The sequence below is a fragment of the Phlebotomus papatasi genome, chromosome 1 (assembly GCF_024763615.1).
Source record: "Phlebotomus papatasi isolate M1 chromosome 1, Ppap_2.1, whole genome shotgun sequence".
In the NCBI taxonomy this organism is placed as follows: Eukaryota; Metazoa; Arthropoda; class Insecta; order Diptera; family Psychodidae; genus Phlebotomus; species Phlebotomus papatasi.
Window position 1 is genome coordinate 19322391 of NC_077222.1, and position 26194 is coordinate 19348584.

Here is a 26194-nt window from a genome sequence, read left to right on the forward strand (position 1 = left end):
TTTTTTTTTTATTTAAAACCAAAATACAATTTATTATATTTCCAAAATTTCCATTCTCCAAAATTCTTTCGCCAATTAAATAAAATTTTCTTTGAGAATATTATTTTACTCCTTTCGTATCAAAAAGAAATCGCACGGAACAGACTTAAATTTTTCACTAAAGTTCATAAATATATATTTAAAATTTTGAGTAATATTTTTACAATTTTTATGTGTTTCACTTCACACAAAAATCCACAATTTGAAGTTTCTCTAAAAATTAGTATTCATGACGGGAAAAATCTCTATAAGATATCCTCCCTGGTGAAAGACAATGACCCAGATGAGACCATCCCAAACAGACTCATTGGGCATTCCCACGCCAAAAAATACCACGTCCTGATACGTCTTCTTGGGCAAAAATTCGGCCATTGGATACCAACCAACTTTGTTGAAGACTACGCCAATAATGTAGCCTTTGTAGCACTAGTGAAAACTTGCCGGTCGAAAGAGATCTCTAGCATGCTGTGTAAGCGAACATTGTACGTGCAGATGAGCCATAATCCGCGGCTGTCCAGGAGATGGGCTTAGAGGAGTTTTGAGTACCTCTCGGGGAGACTTCCGTCATGATATTGGTGAATATTGGACTCGCCCAGGACTTGAGTAGGGATCTAGCTGCCCGTGATACAGATGCATCTATTAACGGAGCAGTCTAGACTAGAACATTGGTATTGTCTGTTTGATGTCTGATTGAACGTAAATAGTAGTATCTCTAAGACTCCATCATGTTCCTGACATCATGCATCTCATCCTCATCCACCATCGGACTATTCCAAGGCATGATCCTCTTGGGGGATTCTGACCCATCATGAGGGGATGGTGACTTCACAACAACATTCTGAATCCGCGAAACACGACTGGTGAAGCCTTCAGGCATTTGCCCAGAGAAAATTGGAACTAGAGATGTTCATTAGGATGGCAAATGCTTCTGTCTGGATGAGAGAAGTTAACCTCCCTGGACCTACAGCAAATTGCTGAGAGGGTGAGAAAACGAATTTTCTTGTGTGCTTCCCGGATGTCAAAAGTACGCACACTTGCAGATCCTCCGGAAGGTATTTCTGAAGTGGCTCTGAAGCTAGAGCTCTCCCCCTGGGCTGTGTGCTTCTCACTATACCCATTAAGGTCAAGAGTACAAAGGGGACAGATAATTCACTGTCCACATTGAGAATTTTCTGGTCCAGGGTCGTGTGAATTGTTGATATTTCCACTTCCTCAATATATTCTTGATAATTTCCATCATTCGGGTACATATCATCATGGGCCGCTGTTCCTCAACCAGCCGGGCAAATTTATGGAGGAAGTGACAGTCTGCCCGGACACCAGTTTCCATTCCAGCAAATACTGGGCCCTCCTTCATCTCTGTTTACTTGCCAATCATAGGAATCATTCTTGCTGCTTTCTTCAGCAGATGGTTCCTCAGTTATCATTTTATGTGTTTCCTCACTTATCTTATCAATTTTCTTCAGGTATAATTGGTTAAAACTGCACAAAATTGAATTTTTTTCACGCAAAAATGAAAATAAACACAACACGCGAAATTGAGGTTATGTCACTTTCGCGCGCAATGACATCACATTTTTTTCAGTGTACCTCCCGCCATCTTAGAATGACATTTTGACTTTTATTCAAATTCGACGAATTCTGTCTGCATATAGAGAGACAGCACTGTAAACAATTTTAAATTAAACATTTTCTCCAAATTTAACAGTATAATAGTGGTGTGAAAGATTACACACTATAATAGTGTTATTTTTTTACTGTGCACAGTAAAAAAAACTGTGTAAAATTTTACTACTATAATAGTGCAAAATCGACCATTTTAGTTGTTTAATTTAAAAATGTTTAAAAAATACACAACATTTTGGTAATTTATTGTCACGTGATTGAAAATTACATTATTATAGTTAGAAAATTTTCAACAATGTTGTTTAATTTGAAAATGTGTAAAATTTTAATACTATACCTAATAATGTGAAATCGGATAAATTAATTATTTAATTGCGATCTGTGTAAAATTCTCTCAATTATAGTCATAAAATTTTTAACAATGTTTCGTGATTTAAAATTGTTGAAAAAATCTAAAAATTACCACTATTATAAACTATAATCACATGATTATTGTTTTTCACATTATTATAGTGTGAAAAAATACACAACTTTATGGTATTTTTTTGCCATATGATCAAAAATTAACACTATTATAGTTCGATCATAATTTTTTACACTATTATAGTGTAAAGCTTTGTGTATTTCAACTAAAGTTGTTGAATTTTTAAACAAAAGGTGTGTAAAAATTGTTGAATTTCCATTTAAGACTTATACTTCAGTCGAGATGCTTCTTTTTGGGCAAAAGTCATACAGAACATCAAATTTTTATATGCATAATAAGTATATTGTGAAGATCCGAGCATCAGATGTAATAATTTCGCATTAGGGGGAGGGGGATATCCCGAGTACAGAAAAACATTAGAAATGTCTAAAAAGTCAAAAAAATCAAAATCTTCGAAATGAAATGAAAATTCAACGTAAACAGAATTCAACAATTCTAAATTCAACAACTTTAAATTAAACAATTTTAAATTAAACACTTTTTTTTCCAAATTTAACACTATAATAGTGGTGTGAAAGATTACACACTATTATAGGGTAAGTGTGCCAAATTTCGGCATAGTTGCATGCAATCGTCAAAGTCTCTAGTTTGAAATGTAATATTTTAAATACAAATTGATTTTTTATTCTTTCTTCTGAAAGAGTGTTGCTTGGAACCTTGTAAAGAGTTTACCGTCTTTATTTACTCTAAAATCATTCTTAATACATTTGAAAATGAATAAAAGTATAGACATAGCTTTTGTGCCCTATTTCGGCCACCTTCATTCTCATAGTTCCTCGCCTTTCGGGAATTATTCAAATATCTTTTTCACGTCATCTCGTTTGTCGAAGCTACATTTTTTGTTATTAATCTACTCTAGAGTATGTAAAAACTAAAAATTTATGGAAATTCGAGGAACAAAAAAGGTGGCCGAAATTGCAAGCTGGCCGGAATTTGGCACACTTACCCTAATAGTTTTAATTTTTATAATTGTGCACCGGAAGTGCGCGAATTAAATAAGCATGAAGTCTGCTGCGTATGGAAAACCATCATCATCATTGAAATAAGACCAATTTTTTTGAAAACCAAAATGAGAAAACCGCTAAAATTATGGAAGAACCGGAAGAATGATGAACGTGACGAACACTAAAAAATGAGGATAGTAGCGCAATAAGCAAGACTTTAAAAAATCAAAAAGTAGATTTCAAATTCATTTATTTCAAGAAAATTAAGAAACATTTTAATTCAAATGGATATTTCAATAGGAATTGGTTAGAAAGAATAGAATCAAAAATTTTAGTATACTTCTCTGGCTTCTCTGGATATTAATTTATGTTGCCCTTGTAGAAACTATTTTCTGAATCACACGAGTCGGAAATGATTGTCTTGATCTTTGGCCAATTTTTCTTTGATTCTCCTAGAAAAGCATATTTCAATTAAATACATCTCAATTATGTACTATTTTTCTACAGAATTTCATACTTACGAAATATCAGCTGTGGTCACCCCTTTTATGTCTGAAATTTCCAACAACCCAAGCTTCGGACAAGCATTTTTAATAACAGAAATAAATGAATCTATGTCGCTGATAATGATGTCACAACCTCTTAGGTCGATGTGCTCCAAGTGTGGCTGCATCTTCAAGAACTCCAGGAGAACTTTTTCAGAAAAGCCCATGGACGAGTTAAATATTATACGACGCAGCTGATTGTTGTTCTCAGTGAATTTGATCAAGAAATTATCGTCGAAATTGAAGCGCATCAAAACCAATTCTTTGAGATTTTTACGAGTGGCAAGCGGGAAGAGCGGAATGTTTCCTGTGTGAGTTATGTCTTCTAATAATGAACAGGCACGGAAGGACAGTAATTCATCATTATTGTTCAAAAGCTCGATTAGGAAGTGATTGTGCGGCCAGGCATGTGTAAAATTAGTGATGAATATAATCTTCAAGTGTCGGCAATTTTGGGAGATCCAGGACATAAAATCAGGTAATTGCGCCTCAGGGACATCATAAAAATTAAAGTCATCTTTTAAGTGTAGACACGAAATTTTTGCTGCCATTGAGTTTGCCAGAACTTTGCAATCTTTTGAACACTTTCCGAACTTGTAAATATCTCCCAAATCCAAATACTTTCCCACATTATCTACAAGAATATCTTCCACTGGGAGATCAAACAAAGTCTTGGCACTGTTAGTTGCCATGTTTGAGACTCTTTAGATCCGGTTTTAGCTTCTTCAATCAACAACTTTAAGAAAAGTAAAAAAGTAAACCTCACTAACGCGAATATTGCCGAAAGTGCACGATTCATGAATAGGCTTTTTTGTAGACTGCTAGAATTTCGCCAAGTTTTTGATGCAAACGGATTAAAGGGCTCTACACATTGGGAGCAATTTTCGTCAAAAATCGCATTTTTGACAGAATTTTGACGTTTCTACCTACAACAGTGCGGACGATTTCCTTCAAAAGAACAATTTTTGACGAAAACTGCTTACAGTTTTAAATTAAAGTTTTACAGTAAGAAATTTCTATCAAAAATGAGCTTCAAGAAGTTTTCTTCAAGAAAATTGTCTACACATTGTCATTGGTGAGAATTTTTGACAAAAAGATGGATTTTTGAAGAAAATTTGTCTAATGTGTAGACAAATTTCTTCAAAAATCATATCACTCCTTGGAAATTACAAGGGGTCAACTCACTTTTTGGCGATTTTGAGGTTTTAATGCTCTCAGACAGAGAATTTATTAAAATTTCAGATATGAGTCAATAAATTTCGTTATTAGAAAAGTTTTTCAAAATTTTACTCTTTGTGATTGCTTGCGCGGTTTGGTTTGAAGTCAAGGGGCACTATCGTTTAATTTTTTGTGAAAAAGGGTCTAACTCAAGCAAGTTGATCCCGTGTCATTCTAATTTCATGAAAATTTGCGCATAATTTAGAATGACAAAGAGCTAACTCATAAAAAAAACATTTTGAAAGGTAAAAATATGTATATGTTTCGATGTTTATAATAATGCTCATACAAATAGAAAAGAATTAAATTGTTTTTATTAACATACTTAATTGTGATAATTATTTATACAAAGTTGAATCTTTCATGCTGTCTCCTGAAAAATAGCTCAGATTGAGTTGGCCCCTTGTAATTTCCAAGGAGCGATAGCCAATTGAAGGTAATTTCCATCAAAAATTTTTGAAAGAAATTACCCGCTACACATTGCAATAAAATTCATCAGTCATTCTTGACAGAATTCTTGAAGGAAACCATCACGATTCAAGATTGTTTTTCACGAACATTTGTTATTTTCTACTGGAAACCGCTCTCGTTTGCATTGAGATCTCCTCGGTGGCTCTGGTTAGCTCTTGTTTTAATTGGTAACCAAGGCATATAGAGATTCCAAAGTGCCCGTAAATGTTTTCCATTCCATCCATCTTGCAATCCATGGAGTACGAGGCTACTGTACTGTGGAACACCTCAAAAATACACAGAGGATTAACTTCCGGCAATTTCTGGAGGAAAATCACAGGAAATGTTCCTTCAAAGGCTGGGTTGGATTCCACCAGGAATGATATCTCCAGAAAAACACTATTCCCTTTCATATTTAGAAGATTTTCTTCAGAAATTCACTAAATACTATCTCAAGGAACTTCACCAAACGCTTTTCTCACTCTTTCCAGCAGTGAAACAACAAATTTTCGTGAAAAACAGTCGGAAGAGCAAGAGACTTGGAAATGATGGCAATCTGTCAAAAATTTTTGATGGAAAATAAAAACCCAGTGTGGAGGCATTTTTCTTCAAAAATTTCTTCAAAACTATGAATTTTTCTTTCAAACATTTTTGAAATAATTCTTGATGAAATCAGCTCCAATGTGTAGAGTAGATACCTGATAGAACAACGCGATTAAAAAAATGGCTTTATATGGACCCGAGTGAGTCCGACAGCCTTACATAAAATAGAAGAAGAATAAGATTAAAAATTGAAAAATTTACAATGTCCGAAAAAGAGCGCGATGATAAGTCTATATTGAATTCAGAGCATAAAGAAAATTATGATATTGATAAAATTAGTGCTACATAACATAAATTGAGTGCCCAAATTGAAGTTAAAAGTAGAGTGATTAAATTTAAGTAGAAATTTTACAAGGAAATTTAGATTCAGAGAGAAAATCAATGAGAAATAAAATTTAAGGTTAAATATAACGGCGTTCCCAATGAATTAAGAACAAAATTACATAATAAAATCGTTTAAAGGATCGTTTGGATCAATGCAATGATTGCAACCACTAAATCCAAACCATAACGATAGGATTTGCAACATACTTTGACGAAGTTTGAGCCCGATCAGTAACTAAAAGAAATCAAAGTCTTCAAGTAGATTTCAACAAATTCATTTTTATTTCAAAACCGGTGAAGAAATTTTTAATTTAAATAGAAATTTCGAAAGAAATTGGCTGACTGCTTTTACAACATTATCGAACGTGCATCTGTTTTGGATCCTGAAAATATTTTTTTTAGATGTCCTCGTCCTGATCGGACATAGATGTGTCATCATACTGATCGGACATAGATATGTCAGAGAGAGAATCATTTTCATTTTCTGAATCAAAAGGGTCGTAATCAATTATCTTGATCTTAGGACAATTCTCCTTGATTTTCCTAGAAAAATATTTCAATTTAGATTTAGGGTAAATTAAGCTAATTCAAAACCTGCTCCAAATGGAAATTGTTCCAATAAATGCAGTACTAAATTATTGTATTATATATTTTTTATACCACAGTTTCATTTTTTAGTTAATTTTGCTCCAAATAAAGCGAAAATCCATTCATATTCACAAATTTTAATTTGTTAATTTCTCAGAAAAATTCAAAGAGTACCTTTTCACCATCAAATTTTTCATCGATCGACCATGTTTTTCAATGAAAAACACAATCAGGTGACTGTTGTTTATTCGTTTTGTTTAACATTTATGTCATATTTCTGGCTAGTTTTTGTTGATTTAAGTGTTAATCTTTATTGTTAACGGTATGTGGAGTTTTTTTTACAATGAAATAATTACCTATTTCGTGAACAAAAAGGATTTTTCTGAAGTGTCTGCAAATGCTTCAATAGGAAACCCCGGAAATATGATTTTTTTAGAAAAATTTTCTTATTGTTTTAGATGGGAAAGGAGAAAAGACCAGGAATAAGAACAAATCCTGCATTCAGGAGCAACTCAACAAGGTTTTGGAAGCCTTTCGTCGCGGTTTCACTTACACGTTTTGTCTGCAATTAGAAACTTTCCCTTGTCTCCATTTGGATTAATATGTTTCCAATAGAAGCATTTTACGCTCGCGTATTTTTCTTGTATTTAAGAAGTTTTCAAATTATATCTAAAGAATTTTCACTAAACAGTAACATTCTAGAAGAGTCAAGGAGCAAATTTATGTAATTCTCTTCAGAAAATAATATAAACTTAATGTGTTGAATCTTCTGCCAAAGTTAAAGCGTCTGGAAGTGGTTTTGAATTAGGACATTACCCTAGGGTAAGCTTTTTTCTGTTAAGGCCTCTACACATTGGGAGCAATTTTCGTCAAAAATTGCGTTTTTGACAGAAATTTGACGTTTCCGCCTACAACGCTGTAGGGAATTTCCTTCAAAAAAGCAATTTTTGACAAAAATTTCTCCCAATGTGTAGAGGCCATTACTGAAGAATTTTATACTTACGAAATATCATCTTTTGTCACCCCTTTTATGCCTGTGATCTCCAATATTTCCAGTTTCGAACAAGTATTTCTGATTACAGAAAGAAGTGAATCTGAATCAGTGATGTCACAACTTGTTAGATCGATATATCCCAAGTGGGGCTGCTTCTCCAAGAATTTCAGGAGAGCATCTTCAGAAAAGCCCGTGCAGTGGGAAAAGTTTACTTCACGGAGCTGATTGTTATTCTCACTGAGTTTGATCAAGAAATTGTCGTCCAAATTGAAACGCATCAGAACCAAATTTTTGAGCTTCTTCTGAGTGGTAAGTTGGACAAGTGGAAGGGCATCTTTGTGTTTTTGGTTTTCACAATTAAGTGCACAGAAGATCTCTACTTGTGGATTATTCTTCAGCAGCTCAATTAGAAAGTTCTTGTACGTCCAGACATATGTGAAAATCGTGATGTACTTCAATTGTCTACATTTCTCAACTATATACGATATAAAATCAGAGAATTGCGTCTCAAGGATATTATAAGTAGCACATTTATTTATTAGGATGAACTCTGTTTTTGTTGCTGCCATTGAATCTGCCAGAACTTTGCAAACTTTTGAACACTTCCCAAACCTGTAAATATCTCCTAAATCCAAATACTTTCCCACATTATCTACAAGAATATCTTCCAGTGGAAGGTCAAACAAAGTCTTGGGACTTGCACTTGCCATGCTTGAGATTCTTTAGTCTTTAGTCTCTGGGATTCCAGCTTCTTCAATCAACAAATCGAGATACTGACATAACCTCACTAACTCAAGCGCGAATTCACGAAGGCTTTAACTACTAGAATTTCGTTAAGTTTGACGCAGCTCCACAAAGAGACTCATTTGAGGAATTATTACCTTCTAGCAGCTCGCAAGTAAGGTGTATATTCGTAGCTTCCTTATAAGTATCTTACAGAATTCTTCCGAATTGTGTCACCGTCAATTTCGTCAAATTTTCCTGATAATTCTATGAATATCCCTGTATGACACCGCCACGGCACCTTCTAAAACTAAAAGGCTGTTTTATTTGAAAGTTTGAAGCATAGAGTGCGCTACCATCGCCACCATATGATAGTGACAGTTGCAAATTGTAAACAAAAAAGCCCCAATGAATAGATTGTACAATATTTCTCGTTCGCTGCACGGAACTCCAGTGATTTTAGCTAGAAAAGGAATGAAAATGAGTCAAGAGTGTGGTCCAGTTGAGAATGCCATGCGAAAGGGCCTTGAAACGAACCTTTCTCCGATCCATTTGGAGATAATCAACGAATCTTACATGCACAATGTGCCCCCATCTTCAGAGACGCATTTCAAAGTCCTAATAGTGTCCCCCAAATTTGAGGGTATCTCTGCAATCAAAGTGAGCCTTGCAAACCCCTTTTGAGTAAAACAAAAGTCCACTAATTACATATATTTATTCCGTAGCGTCATCGAATGGTGAATGATGTGGTGAAAGAATCCCTCAATGGAGCCTTCGTGCATGCCCTGTCGCTGGAGACGAAGACTCCAAGTCAATGGGATCCAGAATACAAAGTGGATCCCAGTCCCAAATGCCTCGGTGGATTTGGCAAGTGATTTGAGCTGGGCAGAATCCACAAAGTTTGTAGAAAAAGATGAACGAAAGATGCAGAAGGAAACTAAAAAGGTCCACTAAATTCATAAATTGATGGTATCCAGTCTCAATTTTCCATCGTTCTCTGTGAAATACAGCATATCCGCCATGGACTGCTCACAAATAAGATCCTCGACTCGCTGATGCATCTGCAAAGACGAAGGAAAAGGTAGGATATTTCTTATTTTTACCACTACATTTTGTTATTAGATTTCGAGGAAATTAGTTTTAAATTAAAGAAAAATGTGAATAAATTTTTTATTATTAAAAGACATTGATATTTTTGTTAGGAGGAATACAGCTCAAATGCTAACCGATTTTTAATTCACCTGAAAACGATACTCGCATGGCAGTGCAATTTCCATTTGGTTAGCAATTTTTATTCGAAAACTGCTGACCACTCAGCATATTTTTGCTAATCGACTTAACAAAAATATGCTAAAAACACTGGTTTTCCAGTTAACTGTGCTTGCTTGGACGTTAGAAAAAGTTCCGTCAAGTTTGAAGGTTATGAAACCTACAACATAACCTCATTTTGCTAATTCTTCATCCTTATAAAAAATTGTATAAATTATGATACAAAATCGTAGATATCTTATCATAGGAGAAAATTGAAAGCTGCATTACATATGAAAATTTCCTTTTACTAGATAAATCTTTTTTTTTTTAGGTTAGCTCAAGTATAACCTCAAATTTTGAAAATAATCGAATTGATAAGAAGAATTGTTCCGCAGGGAACCGCTCCATTGTAATCTAATCTAATCTAAGAAAGTCAATATTGCAGAAGTACTTAAGAACAGTAAAATGCTAAAAAAATGTTCATTTTCCGTTGGAATAACACCATTCATCTTCTTTGAATAGGTTTTTCTTCGGAAAATAATCTAAAACATTGTAACCTGCAAAATTTAAGTTACGTATACTGATTTTAATTTTAGCTAGGTTTTTTAAAGGTTCATTTTAATTTAGATATGTAATAAAAGATATGAAAATACTTATTAGCCATAATTCTTCTATAGAGGATATCCTGGAATTTGAGGTTAAGTACATCCTAACCTAGAAAAGGATATCTTAACAGTCATTTTTTAAATTTATTTTAACATGAAATTGTATCTTTTGTATAAAAAAGAATATGAAATCTTTTTTTTTCGATTTTGACAAACACAAAAAAATATTTTAAACGGCGAGAATGTATTTTGCGGTTATAATATGAATCATTAAAATTTTGAGGGAACCTTCAGATGGTGCTTTAATTTTGTTGAATTATTCAAGAAGAATTACCATACATGGCAGATTAAGAGATAGCAGCACATAAAATATGTTTTGCATTCTTTAGGTTAGGTTCATCATAACCTATAATTTTTCAAATTAAAATCTGTTTGGCCAAATAATTATATGGAAAAAAATGAAATAATTTTGAAACTCGAGGTTATGTTTGGTGAAACCTTGAAAATGACGTTCGTATCAAAAATTGCACTTAAGAACGTTTATATTGTTTTTTTAAAAAATTCTAACCTTATTAGTTTTTTTGAGGATAAAATTGTAATAAATATGGAATATGAACAATTAAATTATTTTCCAGTTATTTATGTATACAACTCTAATCTTAGAAATCTTTTTAAAAAAATTTAAAATAGTTTCTAAGGTTAGAATTTTATTTTGTTCAAAGTCCTGAAATTCATTTTAAGTTTATACAAAATTGACATTTATTGCTTTCCCTCTGCACTTTCTAAATAAAAAAAATATACAGTAGAGTCTTGCTATAGGCCATCGCTCTATAGTCCACAATTTATCGACCGTTGATTTCAAAACACTGATTTTAAGTTAGGTTATGTTTTTTAGTACACGACATGCATAATTATTTTAATATTTTTTGGCAAACTTTATTAAGTAGTTGTGATAATTGTGATCCACAATGAAGAGAGCAAGGACAAGTACCACAATCGCAAAGAAAGTGGAAGCCGTCGAGCAATTTCAATACTAAAAATCGTTGATAATTTTAAAAAATTACATGGACTATAGTGCGACCCAAGTGTCAAATTTGAAACCAAATATGGACTATAGCGAGACTCTACTGTAGTCTCTAGTAGAATTTAAAAATTTTTAAAACTACAAAATACCTTATCCTAAACAAGGTTCCAAAACTATTTGCACTTATAAAGTAAAACGATTTTTGAGGTTATTTTCAATATAACCTCACATTTATATCTATCTTTTTGACTAAATAGGTTAATCTGGCCTATTTATTAAGGAATGTCCTCCGAAATCTAATAATAAGTATGAGAGAAAAAACTCACCCCTCGGCATTTGTAGCTCTCCTCAATTTCCGGATACTTAAAATTCGGTCCAAAGTTAACACTAACCGTCACACTTTTGTGCAGGGAAATGGTTGGGAAGTAACTTCCTGCATAAATATCCGTCCAGGCTTCTCCTTGGCATTCGCCATTCTTGAAATAGTAGATCTTGCTGCCGGGCAGGGGCTTCAAACTCTTCAGAGTCTCGTTAATTTTGTCCTTGTCCTCGTAGTACAGATGGCTCTTAAACTTCACCAGGGGACGATCTTTGTAGGTATTCGGTGTGTAGGATCGACTATTGGTCTCTGGCAGAACAATCAGAAAGCCCAGGGTGTCCCCTTCACCGTAGCCCGGGCTGTAGTGCTTCCCATGGGATTCGTGAAAACGTGTTCCTTTGCGCGATCGCCAGGAATAGCCGAATTTATCGTAGCCCAGGGGAGCCTGGAGATTTGCATAGTCTTGACCCCAACCCATTCGAACTGCTGACCCTTCGGGCATATCCTCAATGGTAGCTTCCCAATACCAAGCACCTCTGTTCACAAAATGCGTCGCTCTCACCATGCAGTACCCTTTCTCGCCTGCATAACAAAATTGCCAAAAATGTTCCACTCTAAATTTAGCAACAACTCTAAAAGTAATAGTAGGACATCAGCTTATCTTTCGAAAGAGATCAGGAGTCAAATTCATGGGCTTAATCGGCTTAACTAGACAAAATCGGTTACTGATGACTGTTTATTCAACTCACAGATTGTGGTTAAAATCAGAAAATCAGTCATAGACAATACAAAATTATCTCATACAACACACCATTTCACTTTAATCCGAGACACTTTTTGCCTTCTAAACAGTATCCAGACAAAAAAGTTTGTCTGATTACTCTATTCTATACTTAAAATGGATAAATCTTCGGCCGTGTGCTGCTGCAACAGTCTTGGGTTTGAATCTCGAATTTAGTGTGTTGAAGTTTGATTCTTCCAAAGTGTCTTTGCTAAAATGTAAATTAGCATTCAATTTGCGCAAAAATTCGAGAAACAACAATATTTTGCGGCTTTTGAGAAAACAGAAAGCTGTGTTCCTTTTAGTCGAGATACTTTTGGAGCATGAAACTCGGATTCTGAGCACCACAGTGAAATCAAAGTCAAAAAAGGTTATAATGGCGTTGCTTCAGAAAAATTAAAACGAACTGAAACATTTAAGGACACTTTTTTAAAGGGATTTCTAAGGGTTTAGGATTTAAATAGAAAAAAACCGCTAGTACCTTTTAGCCGAGACACTTGTAGACTGAAGCTCGGATTCTGAGCACCACGATTAACTCAAAGTTAAAAACAAAGCGTCCCAGCTTTGCGAAATGCTCGAACTCACGAGATAGAGCTCACCGTGAAGTAGTTTTTTTTGCATAATCTTTTGGTATCAGTGATCTACTAGAGTTCAAATTCATTCATAAATCACAAAAGCATTTGAAAATCAAAAAATCGGTACTTAACCGATTCATTACCGATGAAGACCGATGCAGCCGCGTTGGAAATTGCTAAACCTTTCCAAAAAATCCAAATTTAACCAAATCGGTTGAAAAATGGACCCTCCAAAGTAGTTGCCTTTGACCTACAATAATTCAAAATGGCGAATTTTCCGGTCATAGGTATGTTTGGGCGAAATGTTGGCCTGGGCTCTATAGCATGTCCAAAAAACATTGAAAAAGCTTGGGCCAATTTTTTGCAAAATTGGAAAAACCTATTTTTTTTACCTATTTTTGGGGGATAGGGAACGTATGAAAGGGGAGGGGGGAAAATAAAGAGTTTGGGTACGAGATAATGTCATTTGAGGAGGGGTCATCGAAGACCGGAAGTTGATATCTCTTACCGTTTGAATTTTATATGGGTCAAAAGACAAAAAAAATGCGTAAAACAATTTTTATCATTAATTTTTAAAACAGAGCTATTACCGTTACTTTCCCAATCCATCACCGATTATGACCGATGCAGTCGGATTCAGAATTTCAGTACCTTTCCAAAAAATCCAAATTTAACCAAATCGGTTGAAAAATGGATCCTCCAGAGTGGTTGACTTTTGACCTTCAATAATTCAAAATGGCGAATTTTCCGGTCGTAGGTATGTTTGGGCGAAATGTTCGCCTGGACTAGCTCTAAAACATATTCGAAAATCACTGAAAAAGCTTGGGCCAATTTTGAGAAAAACCAAAAAAAACGTGGTTTTTGGAGGAGTTAGAGGGGGGGTTGGGAGGGGGAAAAACAAACATCGAGAGATTTTGTTTTTTATTGGGGGTCATCGAAGACTGTAAGTGGATATCTCTTACCATTTAAGCTCCAGAAAAGTGACAAGTTGTAAAAAGTCGATTATATAACTGCTCTCTCTTTGAGTTCGAGCAGTAAAAAGGTCATAATGGCGTTGCTTCAGAAAAATTAAAACGAACTAAAGCATTCAGGGCAATTTAAGAGGTTTTAAGGTTTTAGGATTTAGAGGGGAAAACCGCTAGTACCTTTTAGCCGAGACACTTGTATACTGAAGCTCGGATTCTAAACACCACGATTAACTCAAAGTTAAAAAAGGTCATAATGGCGTTGCTTCTGAAAAATTAAAACGAACTGAAACATTTAAGGACAATTTTTTAAAGGGATTTTTAAGGGTTTAGTATTTAAATAGAAAAAAATACTAGTACCTTTAGCCGAGACACTTGTAGACTGAAGCTCGGATTCTAAACACCACGATTAACTCAAAGTTAAAAAAGGTCATAATGGCGTTGCTTCAGAAAAATTAAAACGAACTAAAGGATTCAAGGCAATTTAAAGGATATTTAAGGGTTTGGGATTTAGAGAGAAAAGCCTGCTAGTACCTTTTAGCCGAGACACTTTTGGAGAATGAAACTCGATACTGAACACCACGATTTACTCAAAATTAAGAAAGGTTACAATGGCGTTGCTTCAGTAAAATTTAAATGAATTAAAGCTTTCAAGGACGATTTAAAATAAAAGTGTGAAAGAACCGTTTGAAACCGATCAAATGTCAAATGAAACTTGCACGTCAATGGTCAAAACACAAATTGTACAAACTTATTTTGACATTTATTCGGTTTCAAACGGTTGTTGCGCACCCTGATTTAAAAGGTTTTTAAGGGTTTAGAATTTAGAGAGGAAAACCTACTAGTACCTCTTAGCCGAGACACATTTAGAGAATGAAACTCGGATTCTGAGCACCATGATTAAATCAAAGTTTAAAAAAATTTAATAATGGAGTAGCTTTGGTAAAATTTAAACGAATTAAAGATTTCAAGGACGATTTAAAAGGTTTTAAGGGGTTTAGGATTTAAAGAGAAAAAACTTTAGTAACTTTTAGCCGAGACACTTTTGGAGAATGAAACTCAGATTCTGAACACCACGATTAACTCAAAGTTAAAAAGGTTATAATGGCGTTGCTTCGGAAAAAATTAAGCGAATTAAAGCTTTCAAGGATGATTTAAAAGGTTTTAAAGGGTTTGGGATTTAGAGAGAAAAAGCAACTTACCCGTGACTGACAGTCTGTCCTCGGAGATCTTGAGTTGCGGCGCTCGATCGTGCAGTGCAAGGAGCACGGCGTTCGGCGAGAGAATGCGATAGAGCCAGCCGGGAATAGGTTTTCCCGCCCAATCGGCACTCTCGTCGAACTCCTGCCGGAACGGAGCGTGTGGATCGGGCTCCGCCAGGATGTATCGATAGCCGTCCTTGTTGAATGGATGTTCCATTGGATATCCATGGGCGGGCAACTTGATATTGGCTGCCACATCCCCACTCAGGCGACCCTTCTTCCCTGACGCACCCGCCTCACCGCCCGGAAACTTCCGTTTCGTCTGACGTCCCGACTTGGCAATGTTCTGACTGCCTGCAAAAACAGAACAAAGTCCCATCAACAATTTACCTTCCCTCCTGCAACTTTTATTGGCTAATTTTTTTTTCGTTACAATTCACATTGTCCTCCATTTGTTCAGGATTCGCGTAATATCCTTTCTGTGTAACACAAACCAAAAGAAGACTGGCCCCAAAAAATATAAATTCAGTTCAATCGATAAAACTTAAATGTTCCCCTTTTGTAGTCCAGCACACGAAATAAGAACTTCACTTTTTTTTTGGGGTGACTATTGGAGCACAAACAGTGCATTACATTCCTCTATATCGAGTGACTAATTAATAATGCAACATTTTTAGAGTGTTGTTGATGTTTATGCTGAATAGGTCTCTCTCTCTCACTTGTGAATTAATTCAAAATGCATTCAATATCACGTCTTTTTAGCATTTTCTTTCCTGCCACACAACAAATAGAGAATTAAAAAAAAATCAACAACACACAACACTGAGGTCTGAGCCTCAAGAAAAAAAGGCAAACATTTATAAATTCTCTCTCTCAAAGTTAATTTGTCGTGTGACGTCCACTCTTTTGATTACACTTCACTCTCACGCTCGATGTTCTTTTAATAGAGGAATAATTTTTCTTTTTTTTTCACTTAAATGAGAACTCTTTTAGAGTAGAATACACGCAAATATTGTCCTGAATAAACATACTTTCTCAATTGTAAATGCAATTGATCAAAATTCTAAAAATGATTCATTTTTTTCTTCATTTTTTGCAAATTAGTAATTTTTGACTGCACTATTTTATTCATCACAATCTCAAAATGTTTTCCTCCAGCTGCTTCTCAAGAGTTATTTTTAGACCCACTTTATCTATATCTTGGACGGTCTGCAACTCAATTTATAGTATCAGCAATTTCAATTCCTAAACAAAAAAGAAAAAAACTTGCCAAAAAATTCTTTTGCTAAAACCGGACAGAGAAAAATGGTCCTTTCATGCATTTTATTATCAATTTTCCTATGAATTCGAATGCCTCTAAATAGCAAGAAAGAAAGATATCTCTGTCACGATAAGATAACACAATTCTGCCAAAAATAGATTAAAGAAAATTCAGGAAGAACTATATGGGTTGAATTACTCAGTAATAGATATTTAATGTAAGTGAGAATATGGGAAAATTTTATTTTATCACAATTTTTTTTTATTATTTAAACAAGTGGAAAATAAACCGAAAAGTCATAAATAAAAAATTATGGCTGAGTGGAATTACAAACTTCATTAAAAAATCTAATAAAAAACAGTATCCTTAAGTAAATTTAAGGTAATTGCTCCAAATTTCGGCCAGTTTGTAATTTCGGCCACTTCTTTTGTTCCTAAAATTTCCAAATTTCAGGTGTGTTGAACTTTTAGTATTGTCCGACTTTCTATACTGTCAGACTTTGAGCAAATTACGTCAAATGTACTATCTTTTACAACTATATTTGTTAAATAAGGAAACTAATTACTTATAAAAATGCAGAGAACTCCGTGGAGTTCGAGCAGTCATCGCCTCTAGCGTCAAATGTGAAAATACGGGCAAACGAATTTGGAAGTTCTGACATCTATAATAATTTAGTTATTATGCAAATCTGAAGTACTTTCAAGATTTATGTAGTTAAATAGAATTTAAATAGAGTTTAAGCGTTGTCCGGAATTACAGACTTTACCCTTCATGCATTTATAATGCCGGATACAGTAGACTCTCTCAAATTCAGGAATTTGGGATCGAAATGTCACCCGAATTAGAGAGAAATTCGGGCGACAAATTTGTTGAAATGCAACGATTTTTTATTCATCTGCATACATATATTGAGTTTACATCGTTTACATACTCATTTATATCGTAAATTGCATGAAAATGTCTTAATAATGCAAAATTACATCAAAACTAAGATAGGGTAGAGTAAGTACCTTTGGTCACTTTTAGATTTTACGCTCTTGTAACTACAGTAATATTTGTCCAACTTAAACGAAATTTTGCATAGTGGTACACTCAACTCTTCGATATCCAGCACTTCGATATCCGGGTGACAGCTGCCAAACACTGGCGGTTGATATATTCAAAATTATTTTCACTAATCATGAAGTTTGTCCACAGTGAATTAAAGTATTATTAACATTGTATCGAAGTTTTTAATACATAATTGTGATAAAAAATGAAACATAAGCACACCATGAAGAAAATTCTCTTTTTCTTTATCAGACAGAAAATAAATTCACACTGCACAAAATAGAAAAACCGTTGATCATTCAAAAAACCTAAATGTCATTTTGTCCCCCAGTCAGCCGGATATCGAAGAGTCTACTGTACTTTGACTCACTGTCTCTTTGTATATTCAATAAATTTTCTAAAATTTTTTGGTTATCTTATTGAAAATACATATTTTTCTCAACTATACGCCATGCTAAATTTGAGCATATTTGATTAATTTGATAATCATAATAAGGGAAGTGTGCCAAATTTCGGCCAGCTTCTAATTTCGCCCTCTTTTAGTGTAATTTCGGCCATGCAAATAAATTAATTAAAATTAAAAAAATTTATATATAGGGTAAAGGCTCATAATTTTGTCCAGTTTCTTATTTTGGACACTTTAAGGATAAAATTGGACACTAAAAATAAATTGATTAAAATTATGGATTTTTATTCCAATATTTGATGAATAATGAATTCCATTTAAATATTTGTTCTTTTTGGAAGATTTTAAACTAAATACGTAAAATTTTGAATATGATTTGAGTTGAAATTGCTTTGTTGAAAATTCAGTGTGAGCAATTGTTTACGAGAAATATGACAGAACTTCGTGTTTACTTCAGTCTTATTTAGCTGTGGTGAAGTACTAACAATGTTTCTTCACTCTTTTTTGAGTGATATTATTGAATATTCATTGAATATTGTGTTGATTCACGTTAATGGTGATTTATACATTTGACATGAAGTGAGATTTGCCTTGTGAATTATATTTTTCGTGTGAAAAATGGGAAATTTTTTAAGACATTCACCAGTGAGGTGATGATTCTTATTTTGGACAGGTGTTTTTCTCACGAAATTTCGTGAAGTTTTAGCTTTTGTGATGACTAGGTTGGACAAATTCCTGGAGAAACAAAGGAGCATCATCTCTACGAACAAGATGTAGTGAGAAAATCCTTAAAAGGCTCCCGGAAAGGCCAAGGAATGAGCGAATCCGCACGTACTTGGAGTACCGAAGTCAACTCACTTTAATGAATGATATGGAAAGTTTCCGGGCTTCATGTAACATTCTACGTTTCCCTTACATGAACAGAAGGAGGACTTGGTAAGATTGGTTCATGAAATGAAGAACAATGGGCATCCTGTTGAGGCGGATTAGTTGTCCAAATTTACAGGTAAGTTGTCCAAATTAATAACCAAGTTGTCCAAAATTCGAATCAAATTCAGCTCTACATATCAATTCATTTTTAAAAGTATTAAAACTAATTTTAGTAAAAATAAGACGATAAATAGCTTGCCAAGTTTCTAAACAACCCTTCGGAAAAGAGAGTAACAAAAAAAGTCAATTAGTAGTATTGAAAATATCGCAGTTCAAACTTGGAACATCGATGCTTATAAGCAGAGTGTCCAAAATTATGAGTCTTTATCCTAAATACCAAAAATATAGATTCTTTTTGTAATTGAGTAAAAACACTCGCTTTAGAATGCAGGCGTATCGGGTTCGAATCCCCATTAGGTCACTAAATTTTTTTCATCGCAAAACTTGAAAATGAGAGAACACCGCAACTTCAAAAATGGAATATAACGATGGAATATTGTAGTAAGACTTGTTAAGGAAAAATGTGTTTCCGCAGCAATTGAATCTCATTTTAGTATAATCTAGCACATTAAACTACAATTACAAATCAATATTTAAATTTTTGGGATAATTTACTGTGAGCATCACTCTAGATCTAGATACAACCATTCACAAATCACAAAAATGACCCAATAAAGCAAAATGTAGCGACAACGAATGATTCTTAATACGTTCTATGATCGATACAGAAATGAAGAACACATTATAATCAATTTTTATGGCTAAAATACTTTATAGAGCAAGTGATATCGATTGTGCTCATAATCAACAGAAGCACAATTTGTCGACTGTATTTGCCTGAGGGTCAAGAGAAAAGCCAGTGAAAAACAATGAGAGAGAGAGAGAATGAGAAAGAGAGGGAAGAAATGATGAGGAAAAGAAGTGACTAATTCCCGAATAAGTACGACGCACCACAGAATATCACCAAAAAGTTCCTCTTCTAATGCTAAACTATCCAAAATACATTGGCACAAATCATACAATGTGCGCGCGATTGTGACTGAAAAGTGCGAAATTTTATTGTTATGAAATGCGGTCAAATGTTGCGACCGCGACCACACATACGCAAATTATTATTAATTTTTGCATATGCAGGGACAGTTGGATGAGAAAGTGTGTTTATCGGAAGGTTACCAGCTGTGTTTTATATACTTATATTTGTGTCACTTTAAAGTGATTTTAAATTGAGCGAAGAATTTATGGAAGGAAATGTGGGTGAAAGAGACTCTTTAATATTTGCAAAAGCTATGGCAAAGGCAAATTAGCGGACTGCTCGAAATCACAATTTTAACCTCTGCTAATGTATAATGTAAAAACGGGAAGGGCAATAGGGCAATAAAATCGGTTAACAATGAAATAAGTAAAATCTTTTTTTTTTTTAAATAAGAGAACTGTGCTAAACTTCAGACAGTTTGCAATATCGGACACTTCTGTTTTTCCTCAAAATTCCGTTCATTTAAAATTTCTAAAATTTTTAGAAGTTTACAATGCCATAGAAAGAACATTGCATTTACTGAATGAGATACTGTGGAAAAATCTTTCGATGAGTTTCACAAGGGCAAGAGACTTCGAGAAATTTGGTGTTTGATATTATGGTACACAGAACAATATTTATATTTTATTTTATTCAAAAAATAATGAAAATTATGTTAATGCCCAACGCACAATAACTTGTGTTTTGTAAAAATGTTTTTGACATTTCAGTGAGATTGAAAGAGATCGAAATCTGGCCATCTCGCTCACTCTTATAGGAATTTTGAAAACATGTTTATTACATAACAAAAGTTATTGTGCGTCGGGCATAAGGAAAATAAAAATGATAACTGTTATACAAGGTTTCAAACAACATTCCTTATTTTGGAATAAAAATATTACGCTTCAAGAATTGATAATTTTTGCTTATGTCCGAAACCTGTCCGAAATTAGGCACAGTTCATCTATCACATTTTGCAATTAGATAGTAATAAAATTCCTAGGTTGGCTAGATCATTTTAGGTCACGCCTCCTTTCACAGACAATGGTAATTGAAAGTCATATCCTTGTCTTAAATAAATTTAGAAACACTTGACATGGCCCATATCAAACACTACCTAAATTTTGGACGTGGCATATATTTCCACAAACAAAGAATTAGACCACGCCTACTAAAATTACCGAAAGTAATTTTAGTAGGGGGTGGGAGTGACTAAATTCTTTTTTGTCAACCAGTGTTTTAGAGCGTTTATGAAGAGTTTAAATAAAATATTCGTTTACTTTTTCTTTAATTTTCTTTTATTAAGAAAGAGTCTTACTATTGATTGGTAAGATCATTCGGTCCGTTTTTTTCTAGCAAGCTGATTAATCCTTATTAAAATTTCGTTGATTGAAGAATTCTTTAAAAAGGTGTGGTGTATTTTGGACAAAGGTTACTCTGACCAAAACAGTCCACAAGTATTTTTAGGTTAGAAAAAAATTATAGAAGCTTCTTAAAAATTCACAAAAAAAACATAGTACGATGTATTTGTAGCATTCGACCTCGTTCCCTTGATTATACAAAAACCATCATTTGAAATTGAAAAGAATATTAGGTTATGTAGAATCTAACCTTAAAGATTCAAAGGTCCGATTTTTTTGTTTTTTGAGCGATTCCAAATTATATTGTTAATCTTAAGCAGTTCTACTTGTTTTGTTTAAAAAAAAATATCAGAATGTAATTGAAAATATGGCATGTGAGAGCCTATACACTGGAAATAATTTAGGTTAGGTCCAACATAACCACAAATTCTACAAGAACCTCTTTAACAAGTAAAGAAAATCGGGAAGATTATGACAAAATAGGACCCATTTGTGTGAAAAGAAACGCAGTTGTGAAAGTTTGGGCAGAAAATACGAATTTTAAGCAGTAAAGTAAACATTGTAATTTTGGATAAAGAAAAATATCGGACAAACCTATTTCACGTTAAATTGCCTCCGGCACACCTTTTAGTTCGGTATAATTTCAAGAAACCCAAATTCACGTCCCTTTCTCTCTCGAAAAATTTGCAGAAGTACTCTTTCGATCTTAAAATTGGACTGAACTAAATTTAATTTGGAGTGAAGTTCAAAAGAAGAAGAGCGCGAAGAAGTATGATAGACATTTGCAGAACTGTGAGAAAGAAAGGAATGCGAATTTTGACTTTATGAGATATTCCCGCTTTAAAATGTATGCCGGAGCCGTTAAGTCTAAATTTCTAAAATGGTAGGTCCGGAACTTCAAATTTTATGGCTTCGGCACACCTTTTAAATCAGGAAAATTTCATGAAGTCGAAATTAAAATCCCTTTCTTTCTCACATATTTTGCATATGACTATCTCATTCTTTCGCATACCAAATTCGATTGAGCTTAATTTGAATTTGGACTGATGTTTAAGAGAAGAAGAAGAGTGCGAGAGAATGAGATAGGCATATGCAAAATATGTGAGAAAGAAAGGGATTTTAATTTCGACTTCATGAAATATTCCTGATCTAAATGTTTTTTTGTGATTGCTCGAAAATTGTTGTGAGATTTTTTTTAATTTTTGGATATATTTTAGAGATAACAGGCTGACATTTCATCACACACGAAAATACCGTTGAATTATTCCTAATGTAGACTCTTAATTACTTTTATGCTCTTTATTCTCTTCCAATCTCTTTGGCGTCCAGTCCACGTCTAGTTCGTCCGTATTCGTCTGTATAGAGCGCCGGCTCGCGGAAACTCCCTCCTAGTGTGATAGCTCCTAGTGCTATCACACTAGGATTTTTTTCAATTTGTAAATTCAATTTAATTTTCAGATGAATTGTCTCTATGCGTTATTTTACATTAAGAATTATTTGAATTGATAGATTATCACTTATTTATTGATATAAACTAATACTTGGCCCGCCAAAACATGATTAAGCATGCTAAAATGTAGTTGCTCAATTAAATTTGAATTCAGCAAATTAAAATGTTGAAATTGCTCATTAATTTCAAATTTTATTGCAGTTAAACAAGAAGCCTTTTGAACCAAATTGTTCTTATTAAATTTATTCACTTGTAATTAATTATTCTTTGTGGCCAAAAAAATAAAATAAGTACAGAGATTAGTGATAAACTTGTACGTGAGTGAAGCTTCAGTATTGGGAGTAATTTACTGAGTTCCTACAAAGCAATTCGAAGGAAACTGTTGTGTCAAAAAATCGCAGTTAGGATGACTACACATAGATTTTCAGCAAGACTATGAGAGTCTCTTCAGGAGCCTCCTTGACTACAACCCTTTCTTCTGGCTTTGGGGATTGTTTTTTGCATAACAGATAAGTGACCATTTTAAGGACTATCACACATTTTCCGTAGTCATTTACAATAAAAAATTTCGCGGCAGGATTTAAAATTGAGCAAATTTCTTGCAAAATGTGTCTTGGCTGTGAGAATTTTCAAGTAAATACTAGAAATCTTATAATGCTCAATTGGCTCAATTGAATTTAAAATTAAATTATGAAAATCCTAGTGTGATAGCATCGTAATAACGTTTTTTCAAGGTCAAACATTAAGAAGGCTCTAAAGAGAGTATTTTTAACTAAATGGTATCATGTTTGGGCTTGTAGGAAAGGTCTTGGCATTCCTGACAAGCCTGAAACGAATTGCAATTAATTATGAACCGGTTAACAACCGATAACTAATTTTTATCCAAAATTTAATTATGCTACTCCTCAGGTATTTTGAGAAATGTTAAGTAGTTTTGTTCGAAAATCAATTTTATTAACCTTGTAAATATTGTTGGGATCCTGCTTTGAGGCATGCCCTACGTAGGGGATCCTGCACAGGCTCTTTAGAGGATGAGTGCCGTGCAATAGTGAATTTTTAATTTACCCTTACCCTTATACTTCATGCGAGTAACACATATTCGCAGAGAAGTAAGTCGAGTATGTGTGCTCTTATCATTTAAAAATGTTTCTGGCATTTGTTTTTCCTCCGTGCTGTCGCAATTTTCGGCCAAATCCGCAACAATATTTTGGTGGCATCTTTCAATGATTTAGGAATTGGTTTAAATCGTTTGAGGACCAGAAAATGGTAATCGATGCGAAAATATTTTTAAGGTATAGAATTTAACCCTTTAAGGACAATTGGAACACCGTGTCCCATAAAGAAAATATTTTTTTCCTGACTACCTAAAGTGATTATTTTCTTATGCTTCTATGTAATTGCAAAATAGAAGGTTGATGGAATCTAGGATATTTTTTGCAAGTCTCCAGCTATTTGCTATGTAAGTAAATTTTATATCTAAAAAATTACGAATTTTTAATTTCTCATAATGAAAATTGATTTTAATTATTTTTTATACTTCCAAATTATTTTTAAGCAAATTCGTTTTGGAAAATAAACTACAATATTCAAACAATATTTTTCATTACAGTGAAAATTATCAACCATTGGTATCGTTAGAAAAATTACTTAAATTTTGGGCTATTTTTGTCCTTATCGTTCATATAGACAAAGAATACACCAAATCAAACCCTGTTGGCTTTTCCAAATTTCGATGTAAGACGTTTCACAAGTTTTGCTTATCGGTTTCATTGGTTTCATTTTTTTGCTGATTTTCGGTAGCACTTCGAGCACTTCGCAAATCCTGGGACGCTTTGCAACCCCTTTATTCAAAAATAATATTAATTTTGTGGTAACAATTGTGTCCAAAAGGTTTCTGCATGGAAATTATTAAAATAATGTACAATTTTCTCTATTTCATTTTTCAAATTAATGAAAAACCACATTTATGCTATTTTACGATATTTTAATGAGTTTTTGTGGGCCAATTATTTCTTTTTTACTAATAAATTGGAGAAATCTATCAATTAAATATTCATTTGGAGAATCATAATTAATAGTATATAATAGAAATATAAAAATTCATTATATTATAATCATAAAAAAGCGAAAAATTACTTAAACATATAAAGGATAGATGGATAATTTGTAAGTTAATTTGTGAGGGGTCCACGAAAATCCGAAATAAATATCTTAATCCGTTTGAAATCCAAGATGGCTTATTTTTTTCTCAAAATCTTTGCTTAAAATTCGCTAAATTGCATTAGAATAGACGGCATTCATAGGAGAATTCTTAAACGCTATTTTTAGAATGTGATGGAAAAAATCTGAAAAATTTATTGATCGAACATCGGTTTCTAATTTTAGCATAATCTCATTTTAATGGCACGCGAAACCCCGAAAATTACTGAATAAATTAATGAACATTTAAAAATAAAATTTTATAGTGGAGACTTACTTTGATAGACGCTTTCTGGCTTGATGGTGGTCAAATCTCTAGCCACTAGTCCAAACATTTGGCCACTTTCTGGATTCTCCTCGTACGTGAAGAGTGTCCCAATGTCCTTCACCAACGCTCGCTGCACTGTCGCGTACCAAGATTGGGTCAGACGCCTTGGCATTGTTGTCATAGCTTCCCAATATTGATCAATAAAGGGAATAATTTCCTTGTCCTTGCTAAAACTGTACCGAACGCTGCCATCCTTCACGGTGGCCTGTTGCATATTGGCGATGGCTGTGAGGCACATCTGTGGAAGAGCTATTTCAACGGCAAAAAAAAGCTAGAATAGGCAAGAAAATACATTTCCGGAAAGAAAAATCACTTACAAGCTTGGCTTTTTTTAAATGTCTCCAGGCCTGTTGTTGAGCAATTCTTACAGACAAATGTGTAATTCGTGAGGAAGGGTAGGAGTTTTCCCAATTGATATCCTATGCAAGATTCATGGTACCAGTGGCTGCAGGTGACGCAGAGTAGCTCCACAATGTTGAGATTCCGCTCCTTCCCACTGAAAATGTAAACAAAAAAAAGTGAGGTTATGGTAATCCAAACAAACACAAAAGAGAAGCCAGAAGAGTGATTAAACAAATAAATACAATTAATTTTTATTTTATTCAGAGCTGGATAATTAATTTTATAAATTTTAATTGGAAATAAGTGAAAGAATTACCAATAACAATTGTTGAGGGAATCTTGCTTCTTGTTTTCACCATTCTCCATTTTAACACAGTTTTTCTGCAAAATTTCACTACTTTTTGTCGTTTGAACACCACAATTTACAAAAACAGAGATTCTTACGAGTTTTGAGATTATTTTAAGAGTGAAAATTGTGAAAAATCTTGGTTTTCTTGAGGAAATTGCACACAAAATGCTCTGAAGAAAATTATATCCACTTGTGCTCACTGGCGCTGTGGGTAATTTTCGAAAAAGGCCTATTGAATATCATAAC

At 33.8% G+C, this 26194-nt stretch overlaps 4 protein-coding genes across 4 annotated transcripts; 1 reads left to right on the forward strand and 3 right to left on the reverse strand.

The window, feature by feature from the left end:
• Window positions 1-3326: 3326 nt before the first annotated feature.
• Window positions 3327-4614, reverse strand: LOC129798124 (uncharacterized). Its single transcript, XM_055841112.1, has 2 exons — window positions 3615-4614; window positions 3327-3545 (listed from the first exon to the last, which is right to left on the reverse strand). The coding sequence occupies exons 1-2, from the start codon at window positions 4328-4330 to the stop codon at window positions 3491-3493; spliced, it is 771 nt and encodes a 256-aa protein (XP_055697087.1). The 5' UTR covers window positions 4331-4614; the 3' UTR covers window positions 3327-3490.
• Window positions 4615-6502: 1888 nt separating this feature from the next.
• LOC129798123 (F-box/LRR-repeat protein 15-like) lies at window positions 6503-8850 on the reverse strand. Its single transcript, XM_055841111.1, has 2 exons — window positions 7825-8850; window positions 6503-6776 (listed from the first exon to the last, which is right to left on the reverse strand). The coding sequence occupies exons 1-2, from the start codon at window positions 8523-8525 to the stop codon at window positions 6632-6634; spliced, it is 846 nt and encodes a 281-aa protein (XP_055697086.1). The 5' UTR covers window positions 8526-8850; the 3' UTR covers window positions 6503-6631.
• LOC129798132 (bolA-like protein DDB_G0274169) lies at window positions 8497-9722 on the forward strand. Its single transcript, XM_055841121.1, has 2 exons — window positions 8497-9198; window positions 9264-9722. Exons 1-2 carry the CDS (start codon window positions 8947-8949, stop codon window positions 9411-9413), a joined length of 402 nt encoding a protein of 133 aa, XP_055697096.1. The 5' UTR covers window positions 8497-8946; the 3' UTR covers window positions 9414-9722.
• On the reverse strand, window positions 9237-26161 carry LOC129798118 (set1/Ash2 histone methyltransferase complex subunit ASH2). Its single transcript, XM_055841102.1, has 6 exons — window positions 25916-26161; window positions 25575-25753; window positions 25207-25506; window positions 15261-15614; window positions 11745-12319; window positions 9237-9599 (listed from the first exon to the last, which is right to left on the reverse strand). Exons 1-6 carry the CDS (start codon window positions 25963-25965, stop codon window positions 9495-9497), a joined length of 1563 nt encoding a protein of 520 aa, XP_055697077.1. The 5' UTR covers window positions 25966-26161; the 3' UTR covers window positions 9237-9494.
• Window positions 26162-26194: the final 33 nt, after the last annotated feature.